Below are 27,858 nucleotides of genomic sequence, written 5' to 3'. Positions count from 1 at the left end.
CACTATTTGTATTGAGCCTCTATCTGTTTGATGTCATAGTCACTGGGGTTTGAGAGATTGGTTCATTCTCAGACTTACAGGGGGATCCAGCTGAATGTGAGACCCCTTTACCCTGCAGGACGGTCTGGGAAGTAATTAAGCTAATGTGAATGAATCTCTTGCCAGGAAAAACAGGGGAGAGGACTGGTGGCTAGATAATGAAGGGGGGAGGGGCGGGGGGGGGTAAGAAAGGAAGAAACAAGGGGGGAGGGGCGGGGGGGGGGGGGTAAGAAAGGAAGAAACAAGGGGGGAGAAAACATGAGAGAGAGAGAGAGAGAGAGATAGTGAAGTGAGAGGTGTTAGTGGAGGGGGAGTCTGGCTCCTCTCATTCCCCTGGAGACCAGGGTGTCCCGCCCTGACTCTGCTGGTTTGTTGGTGAAGTTACCAAAGCAACCATGGGATAGAAGCCTCAACCCAGCAAAGAGGAGACCTGGACTGTGCTGCTAAGCTGAGCCCTGTGACTTACCTGAAGGGGAGGCCGTATCCTATGCATCTTCTGCATCTCCTGAGCCCACCTCACCGCCTGCAAGTCCCTGAGCCCACCTCATCCCCTGCAAGTCCCTGAGCCCACCTCATCCCCTGCAAGTCCCTGAGCCCACCTCATCCCCTGCAAGTCCCTGAGTCCACCTCATCCCCTGCATCTCCTGAGCCCACCTCATCCCCTGCAACTCCCTGAGCCCACCTCATCCCCTGCAAGTCCCTGAGTCCACCTCATCCCCTGCATCTCCTGAGCCCACCTCACCCCCTGCATCTCCTGAGCCCACCTCATCCCCTGCATCTCCTGAGCCCACCTCATCCCCTGCATCTCCTGAGCCCACCTCATCCCCTGCAAGTCCCTGAGCCCACCTCATCCCCTGCATCTCCCGAGCCCACCTCATCCCCTGCATCTCCTGAGCCCACCTCATCCCCTGCAGCTCCCTGAGCTCACCTCATCCCCTGCATCTCCTGAGCCCACCTCATCCCCTGCAAGTCCCTGAGCCGACCTCATCCCCTGCATCTCCTGAGCCCACCTCAGCCTCTGATCTCCTGAGCCCACCTCATCCCCTGCATCTCCTGATCCCACCTCACCCCCTGCAACTCCCTGGGCTCACCTCATCCCCTGCATCTTCTGAGCCGACCTCATCCCCTGCATCTCCTGAGCCCACCTCATCCCCTGCATCTCCTGAGCCGACATCATCCCCTGCAACTCTGAGCCCACCTCATCCCCTGCAACTCCGAGCCCACCTCATCCCCTGCATCTCCTGAGCCCACCTCATCCCCTGCACGTCCCTGAGCCGACCTCATCCCCTGCATCTCCTGAGCCCACCTCAGCCTCTGATCTCCTGAGCCCACCTCATCCCCTGCATCTCCTGATCCCACCTCATCCCCTGCATCTCCTGATCCCACCTCACCCCCTGCAACTCCCTGAGCTCACCTCATCCCTTGCATCTCCTGAGCCCACCTCATCCCCTGCATCTCCTGAGCCCACCTCATCCTCTGCATCCCCTGAGCCCACCTCATCCCCTGCATCCCCTGAGCCCACCTCATCCCCTGCATCTCCTGAGCCCACCTCATCCCCTGCATCTCCTGAGCCCACCTCACCCCCTGCATCTCCCTGAGCCCACCTCATCCCCTGCAACTCCCTGAGCCCACCTCATCCCCTGCATCTCCTGAGCCCACCTCATCCCCTGCAACTCCCAGAGCCCACCTTATCCCCTGCATCTCCTGAGCCCACCTCATCCCCTGCATCTCCTGAGCCCACCTCACCCCCTGCATCTCCTGAGCCCACCTCATCCCCTGCATCTCCTGAGCCCACCTCATCCCCTGCATCTCCTGAGCCCACCTCATCCCCTGCAAGTCCCTGAGCCCACCTCATCCCCTGCATCTCCCGAGCCCACCTCATCCCCTGCATCTCCTGAGCCCACCTCATCCCCTGCAGCTCCCTGAGCTCACCTCATCCCCTGCATCTCCTGAGCCCACCTCATCCCCTGCAAGTCCCTGAGCCGACCTCATCCCCTGCATCTCCTGAGCCCACCTCAGCCTCTGATCTCCTGAGCCCACCTCATCCCCTGCATCTCCTGATCCCACCTCACCCCCTGCAACTCCCTGGGCTCACCTCATCCCCTGCATCTTCTGAGCCGACCTCATCCCCTGCATCTCCTGAGCCCACCTCATCCCCTGCATCTCCTGAGCCGACATCATCCCCTGCAACTCTGAGCCCACCTCATCCCCTGCAACTCCGAGCCCACCTCATCCCCTGCATCTCCTGAGCCCACCTCATCCCCTGCAAGTCCCTGAGCCGACCTCATCCCCTGCATCTCCTGAGCCCACCTCAGCCTCTGATCTCCTGAGCCCACCTCATCCCCTGCATCTCCTGATCCCACCTCATCCCCTGCATCTCCTGATCCCACCTCACCCCTTGCAACTCCCTGAGCTCACCTCATCCCCTGCATCTCCTGAGCCCACCTCATCCCCTGCATCTCCTGAGCCCACCTCATCCTCTGCATCCCCTGAGCCCACCTCATCCCCTGCATCCCCTGAGCCCACCTCATCCCCTGCATCTCCTGAGCCCACCTTATCCCCTGCATCTCCTGAGCCCACCTCATCCCCTGCATCTCCCTGAGCCCACCTCATCCCCTGCAACTCCCTGAGCCCACCTCATCCCCTGCATCTCCTGAGCCCACCTCATCCCCTGCAACTCCCAGAGCCCACCTTATCCCCTGCATCTCCTGAGCCCACCTCATTCCCTGCAACTCCCTGAGCCCACCTCATCCCCTGCAAGTCCTTGAGCCCACCTCATCCCCTGCATCTCCTGAGCCCACCTCATCCCCTGCATCTCCTGAGCCCACCTCATCCCCTGCATCTCCTGAGCCCACCTCATCCCCTGCATCTCCTGAGCCCACCTCATCCCCTGCATCTCCTGAGCCCACCTCATCCCCTGCATCTCCTGAGCCCACCTCATCCCCTGCATCTCCTGAGCTCACCTCATTACCTGCACCCAGCATTTACCCCCACTCACCCTGTGCACTAATCCTGTGCTCAACTCACCCCCTTGCCTGCTGCTCCTCTACTGGCACATTGGACCGCATAGGCACTCAGAATGAACCTAGTCCTGTCCCGGTAAGACCTGGAACTTCCTGCTGGTCACCACAGGGGGAATGTGTGGTCAGATAACACGTTGAGGGTGGGTATAAAGGGGGCCATTACAGGTTGGTAACATTTCTACTTCCAGTTCCCATAGTGCTCTGCCAGGACCCAGATAGCAGCTCAATCCAGTGTTAAATGGGATTTCCCTGGAAATGTAATGGGTCTCATAACCCTAAATCAGGGATCCCCGATTATTGCGGAATCTCAGGATGTTCTTACTGTATCTTTTGGTGCCAGCAACGACATTGCCAATGCAGCCAAAGGGTTAAACCCACAACATCTTCTAAACAAAATGTTATCCTCTAACATAATAAAAAAATAATTACTTTTATTTAACTCTTTAACTGCTTTGTCACCAGACTTAAGGGGTTAAGTATGTAGCTCCCTTGTGTAGCATAATTTTCATTATTTTCACATTTTAATGCCCTCCCCCCCCCCTCCGCAGAGACGCTCAAGTCAGGATCATGGAAAGCACAGTATCCAACGCTGAGAAATACTTTGGACAGTTCTGCACATTGATGGCTTCCTACACCCGTAAGACGGCCAAGCTGAGAGACAAGGCAGACCTGCTGGTGAAGCAGCTCATCGACTTTGGAAACACAGAGAACCCGGAGCTGAGAAGTGCGTTGAAAAGCATGGCGGAGGAGCTGGCCAAAGTGCAGGACTACAGACACGCACAGGTAACCACCTCCCACCCAGGGCTGTCCAATATATACTGCGGGTAGGGGAGGGTGGTTGCACTCAATCGATTAACTACCATGGGTAAGTCTTGCATCTCACTCCTGGTTCAAGGCTGGTCACGCGTAGTTTACCCAGGGAAGCTGTTGTGTCCTGTTTGGCTTACTCATGACGGTGAGAAATGGCAGCCATGGGAAACCATTCCAAGCCTACTGAGCCCTGTACCCGATGGATAAGCGGAAAGCTAGAGAGAAGGAGATGAGCTCCTGCTCGCAGGGCGTCTACCATGGTTTCCCTGCTGGTAATGCCCCATCGTTACATGGCAGAGACTACTGTTCAGTTCCAGATAAAGTAAAAGGATGTGTGCACGTCAAAGCAAACCGACGTGTGATGGAAAGGAAGATTTAACATAAAAGGCTGTTAATAGTATCAATACAAAGGACTCGTTGTATAACGGTTAAAGAGCAGAGCCCCGCATGGGATCGTGCTCTCAATACATGTAGCTGCTAAAACCCCACTCACTGCTCGTGCTACTGCCCTCTAACTCACTTCCAAAGCAAAGGAAGAAGTACCTACTAGGGGGGATACAGGGTCACAAATGGAAATCTTGGGGCCCAGGACATATAAAGGTAGCAGGACCTCAATTACAACCCTCCCCCCCAGAAATCCCCCCCCCCATCCCATGACCCACTGGGGGTCCCTGAGGGCGAGAGAGAAGCTATGAAGGTATGGCCGGGCGGTAGAAAGTCTGGTATTATGTGCCTGGGGTGGAGGTAATTATGTGTATGGGGGGGGGGGAGGAAGGTAGTTATGTGCCTGGGGTGTGGGGTAGTTGTGTGTCTGGGGGGAGGAAGGTAGTTGTGTGCCTGGGAGGAAGGTAGATGTGGGCCTGGAGAAGTTGTGTGCCTGGGGGGAGGGGGTAGTTGTGTGCCTGGGGGGAGGGGGTAGTTGTGTGCCTGGGGGGAGGAGGGTAGTTGTGTGCCTGGGGGGAGGAAGGTAGTTGTGTGCCTGGGGGGAGGGGGGTAGTTGTGTGCCTGGGGGGAGGAGGGTAGTTGTGTGCCTACGGGGAGTGGGGTAGTTGTGTACCTGGGGGGAGGAGGGTAGTTGTGTGCCTGGGGGGAGGAGGGTAGTTGTGTGCCTGGGGGGAGGAAGGTAGTTGTGGGCCTGGGCAGTGGGGTAGTTGTGTTCCTGGGGGGAGGAAAGTAATTGTGTGCCTGGGGAGTGGGGTAGTTGTATATCTGGGGGTGGAGGAGAAGGTATGGACTTGGGGGGCAAGGTGAGCAAAACAGATTGGAGGGAAGCACAGTGTGCTTACCTGAAGCCTTGGAGTAAGTAGGGGGCCTGCCTTAGTGTGCCCGCAGAGGTGCCTGTCAGACGGGGCCTCTCTTCCACTGACCTCCTGCAGGCCTCCTCTAACAGGCACCTCTGTGGATTCGGGACATGTTAGGGTCTCCGGCAGAGTGCCTGGGTCCCCCCGTCTCACCAGACCCAGGACAGTAGTCTCATCTGCGGCCCCCTATCAGCAGCCCTTGTGGGGGGGGGGGGGTAGTTAATTATTAATGTTGAATGGAGAACAGCAGAGAACAGGCTGCAGGAATATAATGATTCTTTATTTGTATTATGTTTTATAATAACATTGGGAGACATTCATAGGCAGGATATAGGAGCTTCATGTCAGAGCAGCTTCCCCAAGATAAACGGCACAACCTGTTCGAGGCAGGAGGCAGGGGCAGGAGGCAGGGGCAGGAGGCAGGGGCAGGAGGCAGGAGGCAGGAGGCAGAGGCAGGGGCAGGAGGCAGGAGGCAGGAGGCAGGGGCAGGAGGCACGAGGCACGAGGCAGGAGGTAGGGGCAGGAGGCAGGAGGCAGGGGGCAGGGGGCAGGAGGCAGGTGCAGGAGGCAGGAGGCAGAACCATTTGATGTAACAGGAATGACAAGATTGACACACTTTACGTGCTTATTTACCCATAACCAGAATCCTTTGGGACTACAGTTTTTCATGTTGCGTTAGCTTTAGAGCAGGGGTGCTACTCTCCAATCTTCGAGCCCCCCCCCCCGCCCCCCAAAAACAGGTCAGGTTTTAAGGATATACCAGCAAAGGTCATAGACTGAGCCTCTGATTGAGCCGCCTGGGCTGAAGCAGGGACTGATTTGAGCCACCTGTGCTGAAGCAGGGATATCCCAAAAACCTGACCTGTTGGGGGGCCTGAGGACTGGAGTTGAGCACCCCTGCTTTAGAGGAATGCAATACGTTGCAAAAAGGGATGTATGAGGCATCCTGGCGACCCCCCCACCCCCCACCGTATAACCCGCTCATTACCCTAAAAGGTTTAGTCACCTTTTTACCCAATATTATCGCTGCCAAATATGGTGAAAATTAAGAAAATGTATACCGCATCAAATAGGGGCTTTGATTGGCTGATGCAGAAAACACATTGAAATGATTGATATCCCAATATGGCAGATTATTTACAGCTGGGGCGCCGTACATTTCGCGCTGAAAGGTTACATTCATCACGCAGCCGCTACCTTCACATGTTAGCGCGTGACTTATGGATAAAAGGAAGCCAGCAACCAGACCTTCAAAGGTAATTCCAATATCAGAGAAAGGTCGGACAGGCAGCTCCTCTTCTGCGAGTCAATTACTCCGGGATTCAGATCTTTCTGCTGCCGGGTTTGTTAGTCGCTTCATTTCCATATTCATAGCTACTTAATCCTCAAAGCAATAATCTGCACGTAACGATTTCCATCTCCTACCCGTGCTACGCTGACCTTTGCTGGGTAATTTGGAACGTAAAACACTGTTAATGAATCAGGCGGTTCTGGCAGCTAAATGATCGCTCGGTAGGAGGAGGAATCAAAGTGAAGGTGAGGGCTGCCGCACAACCCTGTTCATTAAGCTGTGTTCCTGGGACCCAACACGGGCGCCGAGATAATTACTTGTGTATTAATTGCTGGTTGCATTTCAGTTGGGATTCTGTAAGCCTTGGTCACTGCTTACTATTCTGTACACAGTAGGGTCACTCTGGTGGGACTTAAGCACCCATATTTGATATGCCCCAGCCATATGGAGCCTCGGCCACGAGGTTGGTCTTCCCACCATCGGGACATATTCTGTTATAATGATACCTTCTGATGTAAATACCCAAAGGGATTTTTGGGGCATTGGCTATTTGCACCTCCCAGTGCCGGCTGAGGTCTTCCCCGTGGAACCATAGAAATTGCCAATATTAGGTCAGACAAAGGGTTCTTCAAGCCTGGTACCCTGTCTCCAACAGTGGCGAGTTCTGGCATCATATCTTTGGAGGCAGGTGCGGGCATCGCCCTACGTGTTCAGAGTGAGATGGGGACTAGTAAACAGATATGGACTTGTGATTGAGTGAGCTCTCTCTCTTTGTATTGTAACATAATGGGAGAATGGCAGAAGAGACCAGTGTCCTGTTTCAGTTTTAATATAAGATCCAAGGAACCTTTCCTTAATATTTTGTTCTTCTGCCATCCAATTAATTGCTGCAGCTTTATTAATGACACGCAAGCAATGGCTGTCACGCGGCCTCCAGGAAAGGGAGTCCCTGCTTCAGCGCGGGGCCCCATACTGCCTCTGCTTATAGTGACAGCTTTTCCTTCTTGCATGCAGGTGGAGAGGCTGGAGACCAGGGTGGTTACCCCAATGAAGCTGTACGGACCCCTAATAAAAGACAGGCGGGTAAGCTCAGTGTAACTGCCCCGCTGCCCTCTGCACAGTGTGACTGCCCCGCTGCCCTCTGCACAGTGTGACTGCCCCGCTGCCCTCTGCACAGTGTGACTGCCCCGCTGCCCTCTGCACAGTGTGACTGCCCCGCTGCCCTCTGCACAGTGTGACTGCCCCGCTGCCCTCTGCACAGTGTGACTGCCCCGCTGCCCTCTGCACAGTGTGACTGCCCCGCTGCCCTCTGCACAGTGTGACTGCCCCGCTGCCCTCTGCACAGTGTGACTGCCCCGCTGCCCTCTGCACAGTGTGACTGCCCCGCTGCCCTCTGCACAGTGTGACTGCCCCGCTGCCCTCTGCACAGTGTGACTGCCCCGCTGCCCTCTGCACAGTGTGACTGCCCCGCTGCCCTCTGCACAGTGTGACTGCCCCGCTGCCCTCTGCACAGTGTGACTGCCCCGCTGCCCTCTGCACAGCGGCTCCCTGAATCAGACCCATAACACGGCCCGGTGTCACCCGCAGGCGGAAATCAAGAAGTTCAACTCCGTCAGGAACAAAGAGATCAAGGAGCTGGAGAAGCTGGAGCGGTTACGGCACCGGGCGCCCTCGGACCGGCACATGATTGTATCCTTATCGCTGTTAAACATTGTACAGTGTAGGTGTCTCAGCGCTGGGCGTGCCGGGTGGGCCACCTATCAGTGGCAAGTATGTCATTTACATTCCGTGCCCTACAGCACGGGGGCTCAGCTCCCCCGCCCCAACAGGTCAGGTTTTTAGGATATCCCTGCTTCAGCACAGGTGGCTCAATCAGTCCCAGCTTCAGGACAGGTGGCTCAATCAGTCCCTGCTTCAGCACAGGAGGCTCAATCAGACCCAGCTTCAGGACAGGTGGCTCAAATGGTCCCATCTTAGGACAGGTGGCTCAATCAGTCTAAACTTCAGGAAAGGTGGCTCAATCAGTCCCTGCTTCAGCACACGTGGCTCATTCAGAGGCTCAGTCGTTGACTGAACCTCTGATTGAGCCACCTGCGCTGAAGCAGGGATATCCTGAAAACTGACCTGTTATGGGGGGGGGAGGCTTGAAGACTGGAGTTCAGCACCCCTGCCCTAGAAGTGTAAGCGTAATAAAACATGGTTTAGTATGAAAGTGAGAGTCCCGGGGATCACAAACTCAATCATGGAGCAGAGTATGTTGTGTGGGTGAGTTATTTCCCTGCAGCGCACCTGCACTGTCCCTTGTTATGTGGAACTACTGTAAATGAAAGTATGATATTCTAATGTTGCTATGTAGCCAGGTTAAATATATACATGAAATAGTAACCCCTTAAGTCCCAGAAGAGCTTGCAGCACATTGCACAGCAGTGAATATGGTAACACGTGGCTAATTCTTAATGTGCTAACACTGGGTTTAATGCTTCATGGTAACGCGAGAACGTGGCTTTATACCTCAGGGAACAAATACTGTGCTGTGTAACCCGCAGGCAGCGGGATTATCCTTTCTGCGTGTTCCTTGACTCCTACTTTTTCAGTCGCAGGTGAGTACGTATTTCTCTTCCCACAATGTACTGTAGCTCTAGGTTAAGAGGCAGGAATGGCAGTAGGTAAGTATCTCCAGTATATACGCGCTGTGCTGTATCTCCAGTATATACGCGCTGTGCTGTATCTCCAGTATATACGCGCTGTGCTGTATCTCCAGTATATACGCGCTGTGCTGTATCTCCAGTATATACGTGCTGTGCTGTATCTCCAGTATATACGCGCTGTGCTGTATCTCCAGTATATACGCGCTGTGCTGTATCTCCAGTATATACGCGCTGTGCTGTATCTCGCGGGACGCGCGCGGGACTCTCATATGACACTACTAGAACTGACCACTTTGAATAGGAACAATAACCCAGTGACCTCTGTTTCTAATATCTGTGAGTAATACAGCAAATTGGTTGTGAGTGTTAAAACTTTACTGGTTTCAGCATCTGCGTCTGATCTCCTGAATTTGATGTTTCTAGCGCCTCACTCTCTACTGTCCAAAGTCCCTTCTATATTTAAATTCTCATGATCATAGGCGCCCATTTTCATCCTCCCCTTTGTCCCGACTTGTCTGGTTCAACAGTGCCCACCAGCTCTGTGAGCCACAAGAACACCATGTTTAAAAAGCTTGCCACCCCAGATGGAACTTGAACCCACAATCCCTGGTTTAGGAGGCAAGAGCTTTATCTATTGATTAGGCCACAGGGGCAGGACAAGAAGTAACTTTGCAGCTATAACAAAAATTACTCAACATGGTCAGTACATTGTCCTTGGTTACCAGGGATAGGATCGTCTTGGGTTTTTATATATTTAATTCCCTATAAATCTGATTACGGGTTTCCACCACGGAGAAGGTCCTGGAACGAGATATGGAAGACCAGCCATGGCTTAGGCTTCTTTTGCTAATCTGAAGACCCAAGTAGCTGAACTTAATTCCCAGCATTTAGCCGAGTAACCAATTCTACACTTTGCTTGTCTCATTGCTTACAGTAATACTCATTACTACTGTGGAAGCTTTCAAAACACAACGCATAGCAAGGTTCACCTGTAACATGCATGGAAATGTGTCCCGGGCCTCACAGGTTTGAGAGACCTTAACGCAGGGGGGGGCACCTCCTGTCCTCAAGGGCCAACCACAGGTCAGGTTTTAAGGATATCCCTGCTTCAGCACAGGTGGCTCAATCAATCCCTGCTTCAGCACATGTGGCTCAGTCAGTCCCTGCTTCAGCATAGGTGGTTCAATCAGTACCAGCTTCAGCACATGTGGCTCAGATTAAAAGGAGAATTGAACGACAATAAAAGAAAACCCCATAATAATTGGGATGAAAAACATCTATAAAGACTTTATTAAAGTCTTTCTAACTATCTATTGCTTTTCCTGCATTTTTCGCTGAAGTTTTCCCCCCCAGTGACGGCACCTATAACGTATAAAATGAGATTTTTCTGCTAGCTGCTAGAAAGTGTCCTATATTCCTCCTTTCTTTAAATAAGTGGGGGGTGGGGGTGGGGGGGGTGTTACATATTCGTAATTTTTAAAAATGATTTTTGAGTACTTGCAAGGTTAACATAATAATTAAATAATCATTACCGTGAGCAGGTGATGCGGTCCCAGCTCAAAATTGCAGTTTAATTTAATACAGTTTTATGGGTTTACATTTTACATCCAACTTTATGATCAGTTCAACCTCTTTGTCCGATATTAAATATACTTTGAAACGGCTTTTCCCAGTTGGCGACGGTTTTATTCCTGTTTATTTGAGTAGAGCGGACCTGCTCCCTAGCACTGGGAAGCTGCCCCCTAGCACTGGGAAGCTGCTCCCTAGCACTGGGAAGCTGCCCCCTAGCACTGGGAAGCAGCTCCCTAGCACTGGGAAGCTGCCCCCTAGCACTGGGAAGCTGCCCCCTAGCACTGGGAAGCTGCTCCCTAGCACTGGGAAGCTGCTCCCTAGCACTGGGAAGCTGCCCCCTAGCACTGGGAAGCTGCTCCCTAGCACTGGGAAGCTGCCCCCTAGCACTGGGAAGCTGCTCCCTAGCACTGGGAAGCTGCTCCCGAGCACTGGGAAGCTGCTCCCTAGCACTGGGAAGGTGCCCCCTAGCACTGGGAAGCAGCTCCCTAGCACTGGGAAGCTGCTCCCTAGCACTGGGAAGCAGCTCCCTAGCACTGGGAAGCTGCCCCCTAGCACTGGGAAGCTGCTCCCGAGCACTGGGAAGCTGCTCCCTAGCACTGGGAAGCTGCCCCCTAGCACTGGGAAGCTGCTCCCTAGCACTGGGAAGCTGCTCCCTAGCACTGGGAAGCTGCCCCCTAGCACTGGGAAGCTGCCCCCTAGCACTGGGAAGCTGCTCCCTAGCACTGGGAAGCTGCTCCCTAGCACTGGGAAGCTGCCCCCTAGCACTGGGAAGCTGCCCCTAGCACTGGGAAGCTGCTCCCTAGCACTGGGAAGCTGCCCCCTAGCACTGGGAAGCTGCCCCTAGCACTGGGAAGCTGCCCCCTAGCACTGGGAAGCTGCTCCCGAGCACTGGGAAGCTGCTCCCGAGCACTGGGAAGCTGCCCCCTAGCACTGGGAAGCTGCCCCCTAGCACTGGGAAGCTGCCCCCTAGCACTGGGAAGCTGCTCCCTAGCACTGGGAAGCTGCCCCCTAGCACTGGGAAGCTGCCCCCTAGCACTGGGAAGCTGCCCCCTAGCACTGGGAAGCTGCTCCCTAGCACTGGGAAGCTGCCCCCTAGCACTGGGAAGCTGCTCCCTAGCACTGGGAAGCTGCTCCCTAGCACTGGGAAGCTGCCCCCTAGCACTGGGAAGCTGCCCCCTAGCACTGGGAAGCTGCCCCCTAGCACTGGGAAGCAGCTCCCTAGCACTGGGAAGCTGCTCCCTAGCACTGGGAAGCTGCTCCCGAGCACTGGGAAGCTGCCCCCTAGCACTGGGAAGCTGCTCCCTAGCACTGGGAAGGTGCCCCCTAGCACTGGGAAGCTGCTCCCTAGCACTGGGAAGCTGCTCCCGAGCACTGGGAAGCTGCCCCCTAGCACTGGGAAGCTGCTCCCTAGCACTGGGAAGCTGCTCCCGAGCACTGGGAAGCTGCCCCCTAGCACTGGGAAGCTGCTCCCTAGCACTGGGAAGCTGCCCCCTAGCACTGGGAAGCTGCTCCCTAGCACTGGGAAGCTGCCCCCTAGCACTGGGAAGCTGCCCCCTAGCACTGGGAAGCTGCTCCCTAGCACTGGGAAGCTGCTCCCTAGCACTGGGAAGCTGCCCCCTAGCACTGGGAAGCTGCCCCCTAGCACTGGGAAGCTGCCCCCTAGCACTGGGAAGCTGCTCCCTAGCACTGGGAAGCTGCCCCCTAGCACTGGGAAGCAGCTCCCTAGCACTGGGAAGCTGCCCCCTAGCACTGGGAAGCTGCTCCCTAGCACTGGGAAGCTGCCCCCTAGCACTGGGAAGCTGCCCCCTAGCACTGGGAAGCTGCTCCCTAGCACTGGGAAGCTGCTCCCTAGCACTGGGAAGCTGCCCCCTAGCACTGGGAAGCTGCCCCCTAGCACTGGGAAGCTGCCCCCTAGCACTGGGAAGCTGCTCCCTAGCACTGGGAAGCTGCTCCCTAGCACTGGGAAGCTGCTCCCGAGCACTGGGAAGCTGCTCCCTAGCACTGGGAAGCTGCTCCCTAGCACTGGGAAGCAGCTCCCTAGCACTGGGAAGCAGCTAAGTATTTTAAACAGCTTTTTTTTTTGGGGGGGGGGGGGCAGCTTCCCATTTTATTGAGGATAATGGGAAGGAAATGTGGTATAGGGATTTGTTATTGGTATTGATTACAAAATCAATTTCAGCCTCAAGCACTTACACCAAGATTAAATTGTAAGCTCTTCTGTCCAGGAACACATGATATAATTACCCTATTATATTGCATGCTACAGATAACAGGGATGATATGTCAGATCTTTACAGTAAGGGCATTACCCATGGAGACGGTGATGGCAGATACAATACAGATCTTCCAAAACAAGTTGGACATCTTTTTAGAAAGGAAAGGTATACAGGGATATACCGAATAAGTAAACATGGGGAGGATGCTGATCCGGGGAGTAATCTGATTGGCAATTATTGGAGTCAGGAAGGAATTTATTTCCCCTTATGAGATATCATTGGATGATGTGTCACTGGGGTTGTGTGTTTGCCTTCCTCTGGGTCAATATACTGTAAGTACGGATATAGGAGATGTATCGATTGTCTAAATTTAGCATAGGTTGAACTTGATGGACATATTGTCAGGGTTCTGCTCGCCACAAACCAGGACCGGACCGCGAGGCTGAGGTGGGGTTGTAAAAGCACCGACCTGAGACCGCGCAGGCTGATCCGGGTTGCGCAGTTCGTAGTCGTATGTCGCAGGATCAGGATTGGAGAAGACAGCGTCGTCGTTGTACAAGCCAGGGTCAGAACAGGAGACGTCAGGATAAACATTGTCCATGCAGGAGTTTGGCAACAAGGAGATAGGAGAGACCCGCTTCAGCTTAGGAGCGCGGGGTTGGCCTTTGCGCGAGCGACGACCATGGCCCATGGTGCTGGTCACAGGAGATGGTAGGCAGACCAGAATGGCACACCGTCTTGCTGTACGGGTGCACCAGTGCTACAACGCAAAAGTCCTGAGCGGGCAAGGGAATCCACTGTTTCAGCGCAGGAACCAGGACACGGCCTCTCTATATTAGGGAAAGAGTAGGCCCCAGGAACCAGGAAGCTGTAGATACAGGGAAACCTCCGCTTCAGTGCAGGAATCCAGGAGACTGCAGAACGCAGGGACGAACCTCTACTTTAGTGCAGGAATCCAGGAGGCTGAAGGACGCAGGGACGAAACCTCTGCTTCAGCACAGGGGAACAGAAGCTGAAGGACGCAGGGAATACCTCCGTATCAGCACAAGGAAACAAGCGGCTTGAAGGGAGCTGAAGGATGCAGGACGTAACCTGGAATCAGCATGGGAGAACAAGCGGCATGAAGGAAGCTGAAGGACGCAGGGCGTGACCTGGTATCAGCAAAGGGGAACAAGCGAGAGCTTGTGGCAAAACAGATGACATCCAGTTAGGACTATGCTCGGCAAGGAGCATTATGGGCAAGCAATACTTAAAGGCCAGCGGGCCAATCCCCGGCGGGGGTGTGAAGGTACTGCCCCTAATGAGTGAATGCAAGTATAGTTTGCAATGAAAGGCTGCACAGCTGCAATAGATACCAGAGGGAGTGTGTATTGCTTTGGTGAGTGAATCCAGGCTGCAGCAAACATCAGGAGAGGTGCTCCAGGACTGCACAAGTCTGCAAGGTAAAGCAACCAGTAAACCGCGGAGCGGATTCCTTACAGTACCCCCCCCTTCACGCGAGACCTCCGGGCGAACATGAGCACACCTAGAGTTGGGGGACCGGGAATTGTTGCTGAACCGTCTAGGATTGGGGGTAGAGTCGTGGTCCAGAGACTCGTGGTTACTCCTTAGTGTACCCCCACCCCACGGTGAAAACTGCGGCCAGACAGGGCCATCCATGGGTCTCGGAGACATCGAGTTGTTCCTAAAGTTCTTTAGGTGGAAAGGGGATCCGTAAACGAGCAGTTCCTTGGTGAGTACAGTTCTAGGATATGAGATTGATGGAAGAAACATCCTTGGTACATGGCTCGCCTCGCAAAATGTCTTGGAAATCCAGGGCTGTGAAGAACCAGAGAGTTCCAGAGCAAAAACGGTAGAAGAACCCCAACTGAAAGCCCAGTCCTTAATAAAGAAACCTGAATCTAGGATCAGCGGGCCTGATAGTTGATCGAATACACCAGGAGAAACTTTGTAACAGAAAAAGTCTTGGCTGACCACTGCATGTTGGAATTTGCGAGGAATTTTTCCTCTAGAAGGTTCCCAGGTAATGGTTAGTAAGGGTATAGGCTGGTTAGAAGCATCTCCCGGTATTGGTATGGAAGGTGACAAAGCAAGCAGTAAACCAGGCATAGGGACCGAAATCTTGGGATACGTACAGAGTATTTCCAACTGAGAGGAAATAACAGGGGCAACCGAAAATTCCGAGGGACAAAACCATGGTTTAGCAGGAGCAGAGAAGCAAACAACAGTAGAGTTCTCCAATACTGGGAAATCTTCATTGGGAGATAATATTGTCAGTGAATCAGGAATAGTCCTTGGGATCTTCAAATCAGTAGCTTGAGAAAAAGGCAGAGCCAGGGTAGTGGTGGGAGGGAAGCTAACATCAGAAGCTGAAGTCTGTACCTCAGTGACCGGGCCCTGAGAATCAACAAGCAGCAAGTATGAACTATGAAAACTCTTAATGACAGGCACCTTAGGAGTACAAGGAGTCTTTTCCGAAACTGCAATGGCCCTAACCACAGGGGTACCTAACCTGACAAAAACATGAATTGGTGTGTTTTCTAGTGCAAAATCTCTGATCACAGGACTCCTAACCGATAGTGAGGGTGTCTGGGTTTGATTAGAGAAAAAATCAGATGTATTGATAAGTGACTTAGAAACAATTACTGAGGTTCTAGATTTGCTGGACATGTGAGAAAAAATACCCTTTAAGACAGGAGTTTTAATTTCTTCCCAGAGTAACCCCATGTTTGCTGGGGCATATTTAGACACAGTACTGAGGGACTGGGTTTCAGCAAAGGCAGGACAGCTAAACAGCTCAGAGTTAAACCCCAGAACTTGTAATATATGCATGGTGACCTCAGACAGTACTAAGGGAGTGACCACAGATATGCTGATCCCTGGAGAATTAGCCTGGAGAGAGAAATCAGGGGGACCCCCAGACAGGATACTCCTTGTAGGAAGAGCTTCAGAATCAGAAGGAGAATCATTACCTCTCAGAGTCTCAAAACTAGAAAGACACAATTCAGCGAAAAGGGAAAGAGTGTGCAAGCTTTTTACTAATCTATATGGAAAAGCGTCACTCTTGGGAGAAAACCGTGCGTCAGCAAACATTCCTGGGAACACAATATGAACCCCAGGAGAGACATACAGACTACTGTATGCCTTTAACCCTAAGCTTAAAGAGGAGGAGAACTCAGACAGTACATGGGGGTTAATCCTAACTGTACTGGTCTCTGAAGTAGGTATTTGGTAAGGAATGTCTGGGAAACCAGAACTTACTGCAGACTCCATAATGTGGGAACTATGCGCTGAAGCAGGGATCACCGCTATGTGGGCGACAGGCTGGTTCAGTGAAATACCCGGGAGAAGGAACTCTGCGACTAAGCTTAGGGAAAAACCTGACTCCTGAATACATTTATCAGGAACCAGAACTTTAGCCGAAGTCTCCGGAGACGAAACTGCGGAAACTTGAGCTGAAGCAGGGGATTTATAGCAAAGAATATCTAGGGACTCCGTACGGTTATGGGAATCCCTCAATGCAACCTCTGCTGTCTGACTTGTGGACTCATTCTCTGGGGCTAAAACGAAGGCATTAACTTGGAGGCAGCAAGAATTTACAGGGGTTAATGCAGACAGTGCCTGAGAGTAAAACACAGGAAATTTTTTCTCTGTATTAGGAGAGACAAGGGATCTCTCCTCTGGAGCTAGGGGCGTGACCGTGGCTGGCAGAGAACAGGGAATTATCAAAGGAGACTCAGAGAGCTGCCCCTCAGGGGTTAATACAGAAATTACCCTGGGAACAGAACTTAGGGATTCTTTCTCTGACGGGGAAAGTACACAGGACTGCCTAGCAGAGGTTAAAGCTGGAAAACCCTCAAGACCTAGAGAGAGGGATTCAAAGCTAGAAATAGGAGAACTAAGGGACATTTTCTCTGATATTCTAACCTTAGTGTTGGTTAGCGAAACACATGTATACTCCAGGGGAGCTTCACAGACCTGATTGGCAGGGGTTAATGTAGACGTATCATTGGAGTCAAGGAACCCGGGCATACAATCAGGGCTAGGAACCGTGGCAGTTACAACGTTAGGAGAAATTGCTAATGGGTCCGTTTGATCATCTCCCGGAGAGGAAGATACGTCACCCGGTTTAGCGACCGGACTGGCAGCAGAGGGAAACTGCCAAATGGCGGCGTAGGCCGCCAGGAGGCGATCCTGTTTTAACAGGCGAACGTCCAATACCGAGGAAAGTAAATGCAGCGTACTCTGAGCGAGAGCCACCATGACGAAAGGGTCCGGGAGTACTACGTGAATGTCCAATGACAAAGCCAGGGCATTGAGAGTCCTACAGGCGTTGGCCCGTTTCACAGAATTCACCTTATCCCAGGGAGAAGGGGAATCAGGGGAGAGGACACAAGTGGCAAAATACTGTTTTAAGTCTCTGAGGCAGGAAGCCTTACTAATGAGATCATTACGGCATTTCTTTTGCAAAGGAGTTAAACCATCAAACATACATGGATCCTCCATCAGGGGTAGTATATCGCACAGATACCAGTCTTGATACTGGGACTGGTCTACAGGTCGGGACAGGATTTCAGAAAAAAACGTACCAACCCTCACCTCAGCGGGGTCCGAGTTTGTGTGGCCGAGCATACTGTCAGGGTTCTGCTCGCCACAAACCAGGACCGGACCGCGAGGCTGAGGTGGGGTTGTAAAAGCACCGACCTGAGACCGCGCAGGCTGATCCGGGTTGCGCAGTTCGTAGTCGTATGTCGCAGGATCAGGATTGGAGAAGACAGCGTCGTCGTTGTACAAGCCAGGGTCAGAACAGGAGACGTCAGGATAAACATTGTCCATGCAGGAGTTTGGCAACAAGGAGATAGGAGAGACCCGCTTCAGCTTAGGAGCGCGGGGTTGGCCTTTGCGCGAGCGACGACCATGGCCCATGGTGCTGGTCACAGGAGATGGTAGGCAGACCAGAATGGCACACCGTCTTGCTGTACGGGTGCACCAGTGCTACAACGCAAAAGTCCTGAGCGGGCAAGGGAATCCACTGTTTCAGCGCAGGAACCAGGACACGGCCTCTCTATATTAGGGAAAGAGTAGGCCCCAGGAACCAGGAAGCTGTAGATACAGGGAAACCTCCGCTTCAGTGCAGGAATCCAGGAGACTGCAGAACGCAGGGACGAACCTCTACTTTAGTGCAGGAATCCAGGAGGCTGAAGGACGCAGGGACGAAACCTCTGCTTCAGCACAGGGGAACAGAAGCTGAAGGACGCAGGGAATACCTCCGTATCAGCACAAGGAAACAAGCGGCTTGAAGGGAGCTGAAGGATGCAGGACGTAACCTGGAATCAGCATGGGAGAACAAGCGGCATGAAGGAAGCTGAAGGACGCAGGGCGTGACCTGGTATCAGCAAAGGGGAACAAGCGAGAGCTTGTGGCAAAACAGATGACATCCAGTTAGGACTATGCTCGGCAAGGAGCATTATGGGCAAGCAATACTTAAAGGCCAGCGGGCCAATCCCCGGCAGGGGTGTGAAGGTACTGCCCCTAATGAGTGAATGCAAGTATAGTTTGCAATGAAAGGCTGCACAGCTGCAATAGATACCAGAGGGAGTGTGTATTGCTTTGGTGAGTGAATCCAGGCTGCAGCAAACATCAGGAGAGGTGCTCCAGGACTGCACAAGTCTGCAAGGTAAAGCAACCAGTAAACCGCGGAGCGGATTCCTTACACATATGTCTTTTTTCAACCTCATCTTCTATGTAACTATGTAAATAAAGTATTATTATTAATAATAGTAACAAGATACAAGACATTTTCATGGGAACCTAAAGTTTCCACTTGTGATCACCATCTTTCACTATATATATATATATTGTACGTTAATAGAAAAAAGTATGTTAAAAGGTAACAGAAATAAAATGGGTATGTAAGTGCACCTTTAATATTCCCTGGTCCTTTCAACTGCAGAGCAGGGGGTCAAAGGTTACTCAAATCCAGCAGGTCACCAGGACCTGTGTCTTTCTAGTCAGGGCGATGAGCTGCAGTTGCCGGGGAAGCTTCATGGCACAGATACAGCGCTGTGACAATGCCGCCTTGTTCTAATCGGTTCTCGCAGTACAAACGAGCTCTATTTAATCGTGTACCATGTACAAGGCTTGATTAGCAGAGCAGGGTATTGCTCATTTGTTTTAACAAGTTCTAATCCATCTTCGCTAATTGGAATGCCAGCTAAATTGCTCCCGCAGCCTGTAAATGGTAAACAACTGCAATACCTTGAAGCAGACTCGGCTTTCCCCGCCGTTCTGCGAAGAGATCCAAGTTCTGCCCTCGCTGATCCAGCCAGTAGGGTTTAACCTCTTTCATTCTGAGTGCACACTTTCTTTGTGGCTTACAGGATAAGTCTCCCGATGTCTCCTCGTCCGGTACACGCACGCAGTGTATACGTAGGGCTGACGCCTTTAGGTTTTTAGGATAAGGCACGGATGCGAAAGTTGGGTCCAAATTTCCGGCGCCGCCGGTACACGTGGGGATGGCTTGGAGTGTAGGCCCGGGCCGCAGCTGGGGAGAACTGGGCTCCAGCAGCCAACAGAGGCCCAGCAGCCAGACTCGGGATGTCGGGCCCAGCTTCCAGTGCTGGCCGGCTGGGGCACCCGAACCCGCTGGGCCTGGGACTGTTTTCCCAGTTCTCCCCCCTGAAAATACGGGACAATTATGCGTCCCGACAGACATTTCAGGGTGAGAATTCAATGGAATATGGGTCAATTATATATATATATAGGGAACCATGTTAAAAATGGTTATTGAGGCAAAAAGTGACACTGTGTGCTCATTTGCATGTCATTTCCCAGAATCCCTTGCTGCAGTGGAAGTGCTGTATGCTGGGTGATAATGGGGAAAGGCGGGGTTGCAGACCTGTCTAAAACATGCAGATGAGCATACAGTTATATTTGCATATATATATATATATATATATATATATATATATATATATATATATATATATATATATAAACGGTATGTGTTCTTAGCATTGGTGCAATTGGGGCCTCCGTTTGATAAGCTTGAAATATATATTCTGAAACAAATGCTGTATTAGAAAACAACCAGAAGGGTTATTTTGTGTAAGTGCTGTGAAGCAGCATTGAATGTTGTTATCAAAATGCAGTTAGCAGCGTATTTGAATAGAGTTTGAATTACCAGGCACAAAAAATCTCTGCCAGAGAATCCTCGTTGGTTTTGCAGATATATGGGGCTTCTTGTATGTATATCTTTATTTATATAGCGCCATCCATGTATATAGCACTTTAAAGCAGTAAAATATGTGACACAATGGGAATAAGCGCTTCAGACATAAAAGTAACATTTAGGAAAAGATGTACCTGCCCCGAAGAGCTTACAATCTAAGTGGTAAGTAGGGAGAGCTGACAGAGACAGTAGGAGGGTGTTATGCTAAGTGCGTCTGCCAGGGGCCAAGGTCAGTGCATGAGATGTATAGTATCAGCCAGTGGAGCTTCCCATACGCTTCGTTAACGAGGTGTGCTCTAAATAAAAGGTCTTAAAGGTGGATAGAGAGGGTGATTCTTCCCTTCTTATCTCTTCCAAAGACCCTTTGCTTTGAAGTCGCTTCCCTGTTCTGCAGAATAGTTTATCCCCCTCAGTTGAATGTAGATGGGGAAGCTGGCGTCACAGAACATGGAATTAGGGCCACAAAGAGGGAAACATACAATGAAGCCAAACCTCTCTTTAGCTCTGCCTGTCACAGAAGGGATGGGGGTAGAAGAGCTATTTGGCAGCATTAACATCAGTACAGAATTTGTAGATCAATTTGATATAAATATTGTCATATCTGTAGCTATAATATAAGAAGTGGATAGTTTGATTGGATAAAACCTCAACGCTGCACTATTGCCTGGTCTATAACCTTTGCAAAGTGCGATTCGTTCCAAACGACTGATGACCCATCGGTCTGACCCATCTTCATCTTCTCAGGCGGAGTCCAATGTTCAGAAAGCTTCGGTGGACGCAGCTCGTACCACGCACCAGCTGGAGGAGATCATGGACAACTTCCAGCAGCAGAAGATCAAGGACATCCAGGTGACTTCCCAAACCAATGGCTTCTGCTTGTGATGGAAGAGCGTAATCAGGGCACCAGGTTTGCAGGAGCAGAAATGTTGGTTATGTTAGGTTTATGTACAACTAAAGCAGCAGAACGTGCACCACTGCATCACCATTTTTATTACAGGATTGAAGCAGGGGGTCTCTGAAGTGAAGTGTTAATTCCGGGGGTCTGGGGAGGTACTGCCTGCTCCCCGAGATACCTACCTGCGGGGCGCCGGTATCTCTGTGGAGTTTCAATGTGCAGGTCACGCGGGCCAATAGGAAGCCGCAGAGGATGACATCACAGCTGCCGATTGGCCCACGTGACGCTACAATTTAAACGCCACCATTTCGTTAGGCACACAAGTTTCCTGGCTGCAGATACCGCCACCCCCTATGGAGGTAAGTATCTCTGGAAGCAGAGAGTCCCCGGAGCTGAAATTAACGTAGTTAATGCGTCAATCCTGTAATTAAAAATAAATTCATTGCGCAGTGCTGCAGTACATGTTCTGCCCCTTTAACTACACAGATTATTGCTTAGGTTGAAGCGAGTCATTACAATAGCAACATATAACTCCTTATTTTTTATCAGCAATTGTGGGTGAGAATGGGATTTTTGGCTCATTGGATTTGTAAAGGAAGCCGTGGCTGCAAAGTGAGAAGGAACGTTACAGGCGGTCCTCGGTTATCCAGCGGAATCCGCTCTGGAAGTAGCGTTGGATAGTGAAACCGTTGTAAAGTGAGTCCCATGTTAATCAGTGGCGGTGAGCGTTGGATAGCGCATTCAGGCGTCGGATAACGCATTTCGGCGTTGAAAAACGGCCCTTAAGGTTGCGTTGGATATGCTATTCGTAAAGTGAAACGTTGGATAGCGAGGACTACCTGTACTGACATTGGATAGGTTCTTTGAGGGAAGAAGCGTATGTAATTATTGGAACAGGAATCTGTAGCTATTTTAGGCCGCAATAAAAGTGCGTGCAACGGAGCGCGACGCGAACAAAATGCAGCAACTCTATCGGACCGGCCATAGTGCGCCCGAGTGACGAAGAGCGACCGCGCGACTGAATTTTGAGCCAACAAATAATTTTGTTTTTTCACGCGATGGCCGCGTCACGGTCAGTCACGTGAGCGGTTCGGCCAATGAGGGTGAACCAGCCTGGTGACGCCTCCGCCATGCCTCCATCTAGAGTGCACACATCGCTCGGGCGACAGGCGCACACGACGCCATGCTCTGTCGCGCCTGCACTATAAACGCTGTATTAGGCTTCTCTAACTGTAAATATATTTTCCATAGTGAAAGAGATATTCTACTGTAGTCTTATTTTTATCTACTGTTTCAACGATTATTCATATTTGATAGTAATAAAATAATTATTTCATTCGCCAGCCAGTGGCTCTGTCACAGCCCAGGAACTAAACTCAACGGCGACCGTCATCTTTCAGTAAACGGTTAAATTACACATGGCGTGCGCATCAACGGGCGCTGTTTCATGCTTGAGAAATACAGAGCAATTTATCAGATTAGAAAAGGGGGATTCTCGGGAAAGATGCAGCATCAAAAAAGAATAAGTGTATAAAGTCAAGAGGAAGACAATGCAATCATAGCCAGCACTGTCTTCTATTGACTGTTCAAATATAGGAACCACCACGAATGGTGTTAAAGGGAATGTCTCCTCCAAACTCTATAGACATTGAGGTCATTCAGATTACAATTGCAGGTTTTCTTTGAATTTGGCTTGGCGTCTTTGTTTTAAATGTGAATGAATTAGGGGATTTCAAAGACTAGAGCTCGGAGTCGCTTCCGGAGATGTGGTTAGTAAACAATCTGCAATGTATACAGATTTCTGGCTTCCCAAGAGAATGGAATTTATAATCAATGTTAGTGTTGATTGGTGAATGTTCTTTTCTTCTATCTCCACCCCTCAGAAAATCTTCTCCGACTTCCTAACTGTTGAGATGCTTTTCCACGCGAGAGCTCTCGAGGTTTATACCGACGCATTCCACCGCCTGCAAAACTGTGATCTAGAGAAGGATATGGAGGTAAGATATTTCTTTCAAGTACGACTATTGGGTTTGGACAACCTGTACTTACTTGGAGACACCATACTGACTTAACAAAGAGTAAATGCTGCACACCACAATATGATAAAGAGTGATACAATTACCGATGCTCCCATCAATGTACGATCGGCTGCATCAAATCCACGGCATACAAAAAGGAATGAAGATGGGGCACACGGATTCCCAAAATAAAGAGCTTTATTGAAGCATAATAAGGGTGGAAACGTTGTGTATGCTTTAATAAATCTCTTTATTTTGGAAATCCGTGTGCCCCGTCTTCATTCCTTTTTGGACACCGTACTGACTGACATATAAGAAATGTTTCCATGGAGAGTTGGTTGGAAAACGCACGGGGGATCTCAATCGACCATTGATTTGAGAAACCTTTTTTTCAGTAAGAATGTAGGAACGTTAGCTAGTTTTAGGGAATTACGAGCGAGTCTCTGATATAAATAAGGAGACGCATTGGTGGCTTATATACTGTCTTGTTTAGTGCAATAATTTCCACTTCTTCGATACAGGACTTCAGGTCGAAGATTCATATTAACACGGGGATTGAAGACGCCAGACCCATCTATGCTACCAACCCTGCCTCCTCCACTCCCTGGCAAACCAGCAGCATGGTAAGAGAAGTTATATTAAGCCGGCATCGGTTAAGCAAGAATCTTTCATTTAAAGCAAGACCAACCCTTGACAGCATAGCAATAGTAGTATTGAGCACGTAGTATTGAGGATGTATGTATTTATGTCTTTATTTATTGAGGATGACTATACATGATCAACTCTAAAGTTGCTACTTGAAGACATGAGCCTGGAGAATATTGGTTCCAACAAGAGGATGTGCCGGGGGGTGGGAGGGGGGGGTGCTATTTGAGTGCTTATTGGGGTGAGCTGGGAGCACCTATCCTTATACCAGACCTGGCAAATCTGGTGGTGGTGGTACTTTTAATTCTGTTTGATTTGGCTGGGTGGGCTGAGAATGCCGGAGATGTGAGTATCATTAAACATTGTGACGTATTTCTGGGATGGAGGTAGAGTAGTTGTGCTTCCCAACAGGTAAAACAATGCTTAGTAACTACCTGAGACAATGAAAAGACCAAGAGAGCTTCCAAAGACCACCCCATCTGCACAGTGAACCAAACACCTCTGGATGCAATGCGTTGTGCTGCGGATTTGTTCTTTGCCATATGAAAACAATAGTTTGGCGCCACATGCAGCCTCTCTCTGTGTGATCGCCGTGGGTTCTTATGGCAAATACACAAAATAATTTCTTAACAAACTCTCAGTGCCCTCTCCTCATCTCTACAGCATCATTAGGACTGTTGCAGACATTCCTAGGAGTCGGGTAGCAGTTGTATTCTGCAAAGGTCTTTCTGGTCATCATTGAACCGTTCTTGTTTCCATTGCGTTGCACGTCACTCTAGCAGCCGAATGGTTAATAAAGATGGTAACATTTCCTAATCTTTAGCTTTCCTACTTCACCACTTTCCCCCTAAGGAGTGCGATCTTCTCCTCTGCATGCGCCGTCTGTCACGAATCACAGCTCCAGCAGATGAGAAGGGATTCAGTAAATTAAAAACCGTACCACCAAGAATTGATTCCTTGTCATGTTACTCGCTGCTTCAATCTTTAAGAGAGGGAGACGAGGCTGAGACTCAAGTTTACGTTGGTTCAGTCACCTGGAATCGAGCTGCACCTAATTACTACTCACCTTCTATAAGAGGCATCCACAGCAAGACCGGCAAATGGGAAGAGAAAGTGCAAGATTGTCATTTGCTGTTCCAAGGCGGAGGGAAAATGTGCTTGCCACAAGCGAAACACGTTCCTATAACTCCCTTTCTTAAGCACCTCTGGGCTTCTATTTTATTATCAGTATGTGAGACAATTATAAATAGTAATAATGTGTGTACTGCATGTGTAATGCACGCAGCCAAAAGCGAATTGGGCACTCGTCAGCAAACATGTACAGTGTGCGCACGTATCGTAAAGAAAAAACGTATATACATCACCCAGGCAGGAAACGTGGATAAAGGACACAGCACACGGGGAATCTTGGATAAAGTGACTTTTATTGTGGTCCAGAAATTATACCAACGTTTTGGTCCATTACGCTATGAGAGCTCCATCACTATACCACCCCGATGAAGGTCTCATTACTCTATGAGAGCTCCATCACTATACAACCCTGATGAAGGTCCCATTACGCTATGAGAGCTCCATCACTATACCACCCTGATAAAGGTCTCATTACGCTATGAGAGCTCCATCACTATACCACCCTGATGAAGGTCTCATTACGCTATGAGAGCTCCATCACTATACCACCCTGATAAAGGTCTCATTACGCTATGAGAGCTCCATCACTATACCACCCTGATGAAGGTCCCATTACGGATCGAAACGCTGGTATCATTTCTGGACGTCAATACAAGTCACTTTATTCAAGGTGCTCCGTGTGCTGTGTCCGTCATCCAAGAGATCTCTTGGGGTCTCTCCGTCTGTCTCTCCGTCTGTCTCGGGGTCTCTCCGTCTGTCTCGGGGTCTCTCCGTCTGTCTCGGGGTCTCTCCGTCTGTCTCGGGGTCTCTCTCTCGGTCTCGCAGTACTTCAGATTTGCAATACGTCATTTGTATTTTATTTTTCTTATTGCGTTTGTTGCCTTCATTCTCGACAAATGAAACCTCTTCGTTGCCAGAAGAGGCACTGAAGATAAAATGGTGGCCGAATAGAAGCCGCTGAGTGCGCATTTATTTACTTAGATTAATTATGTTAATGGCAGACTTGGAAGGCAACTAGAAAGGAAGCTGTAGGCAGGATACACACAACTAACAATGGCCATTGTACACGGATCGTGTCACACACTAGGGGTTCAGTTGGTGTCTTCGTGCAACAGTGTCCCGGTCGGCATGGCTGCTGTTTGATAATGAATAACACCCCTTAAATTCTCCAAACAGGTTACAAAGTGATGCAGTGGTTGTAACAGCATCGCATTGCTATCCCGTCCACCACTGGAGTGTTTAAAACATTGGTTGGGTTATGGGGTCCTTTAGTACAGGGGCTCTCAACTCCCATCCTCAAGCCCCCCCAGAAGGTCAGGGTTTTAGGATATCCCTGCTTAGGTACAGGTGGCTCAATCAACAGCCTCTGAGCTACCTGTGCTGAAGCTGGGATATCCTAAAAACCTGACCTGTGGGGAGGTCGGGAGGACTGGAGTTGTTCACACCTGCTCTTGTATACAGCTGCTTAGGTCCTACGCTTATCTGGCACTACTGGTCTCTGTTTCATGGGCGGGATGTTTTGTCTTTCAGAGTGTCCAGAGCACAACGCAAAGGCCACAGCAGGTGGCGGAAGACAGTGACGACGACTCTGAAGAAGAGGAAGATTACCAGGATCTGAGAAGAGCAGAGTATTCCCGAGTGCGAAAATAAGAAGTGCTCATGGTAGCATTGCCCGCCTGGCCCCCGTCCGTCGTGCCATTTCCGTCCAGTCTCGCTTGTCCAAGTCTCCACTTTCCACAAAAATGCTGAAACCAGAATACACAGGGGTCCGAGTTACAGGAGATGGGCTCCAAAGACCATGATGCGCTGGGGTTTAGATGAGTGATCTCGGAAGCCATGTAAAGACTTCTCCACGGCCACAAAACATTGTCTGCTGCAGAGAGGGTCACACCTGGGCAGCAAACCTCTAATTGCCCACGTTGCACAAATCCAATAGGTGAATTTTCCCACTTCTTTGCCCTTCAGCGAGTTCAGACATTTGGTTATATTGCTGCTTACTTAGTTGAATTGTGGACATTAGACTCACAAAGTCCTTGCAACTTCTCTTAAACCCTGGAAAGCAGTGACGATGGGTATCATTTCCAAACCATTGTGTCCTCCAAAACCCCATCACCACCATAGCACGTGTTTGCTATAAATGGACATAGAAATTGTTTACAATTAAATTAATTGAATAGGCCACATCATTAAGGCTTCCACCTATTACAGTCTATTAGTCTAATATTGTATGAACCTACAATGCTATTTAACCACGAGTGCCATGGGGTTTGGGGTAGCCAAACTTAGTCCTCAAAACCCTCCACCAGCTCAGATATTAAGAATATCCCAGTTTCAACCCAGGTAGCTCAATTAGTGGCTCGGTCATTTTGATTGAGCCACCCGTGCTGAAGCAGGGATATACTTAATGCCGGACCTGTTGGTGGTTCTGGAGGACTGAGTTTGGCCACCACCGAGCGAGAACATAGACTTCCTGACTGCCCGGGTCAGCCCCGCTCTGTTGGCAATGAATGTGTTCAGAGCGCAGAATCGGCCCTAGGAGAAACCTTGGCATTTACCAATTATATTCAGCTAAATACTGTCTTCCCAAAATCTGCTCCACTGAAATGATGCGAATTCATTCACGTCCTGCATCAAGAACTGATTTCTCTCATGTCCACTTAACCTCTTCACTGCCTGACATTGGGCTGCGAAGTGGGGTTTAATGGACGTTTCCTCGCTCCCTCTGATCTTCTGCCAGCACCAGATTGCTTTGAACTGAACACACGAGAGAAAGGCGGAGGTGTGTTTATTTTATTTGGGATGTGCAAAGTTAAACATGAATGTCGTGTGTATTTTTTCAGCTTAAATCATCTCCATCGTTTTCTGGAAGAGTTTTAAAAAATCACCACCCCGTACACTGTTTATATAATCATGTCTTTGTGGTGCGAGTGAAACCCCAATTTCTTTCCTTTAGTAGAAGGCGCCGTTCTTCCTGACAGCTGATGTGCAACATACAAGTAACGTTTGTGTCTGTCCAATAAAATACATCAGACAATAAA

At 50.4% G+C, this 27,858-nt stretch overlaps 1 protein-coding gene across 1 annotated transcript; it reads left to right on the top strand.

Moving 5' to 3' along the window:
* Positions 1-441: 441 nt before the first annotated feature.
* Positions 442-27,858, top strand: CIBAR2 (CBY1 interacting BAR domain containing 2). The gene is made up of 9 exons (XM_075576446.1): positions 442-3,138; positions 3,611-3,845; positions 7,479-7,547; positions 8,052-8,153; positions 9,059-9,064; positions 20,876-20,980; positions 22,910-23,023; positions 23,566-23,667; positions 26,351-27,858. The coding sequence occupies exons 1-9, from the start codon at positions 3,119-3,121 to the stop codon at positions 26,468-26,470; spliced, it is 873 nt and encodes a 290-aa protein (XP_075432561.1). The 5' UTR covers positions 442-3,118; the 3' UTR covers positions 26,471-27,858.

This window comes from Ascaphus truei, chromosome 19, assembly GCF_040206685.1.
Source record: "Ascaphus truei isolate aAscTru1 chromosome 19, aAscTru1.hap1, whole genome shotgun sequence".
NCBI lineage: Eukaryota > Metazoa > Chordata > Amphibia > Anura > Ascaphidae > Ascaphus > Ascaphus truei.
This window is presented reverse-complemented; position numbering and strand designations above follow the sequence as displayed.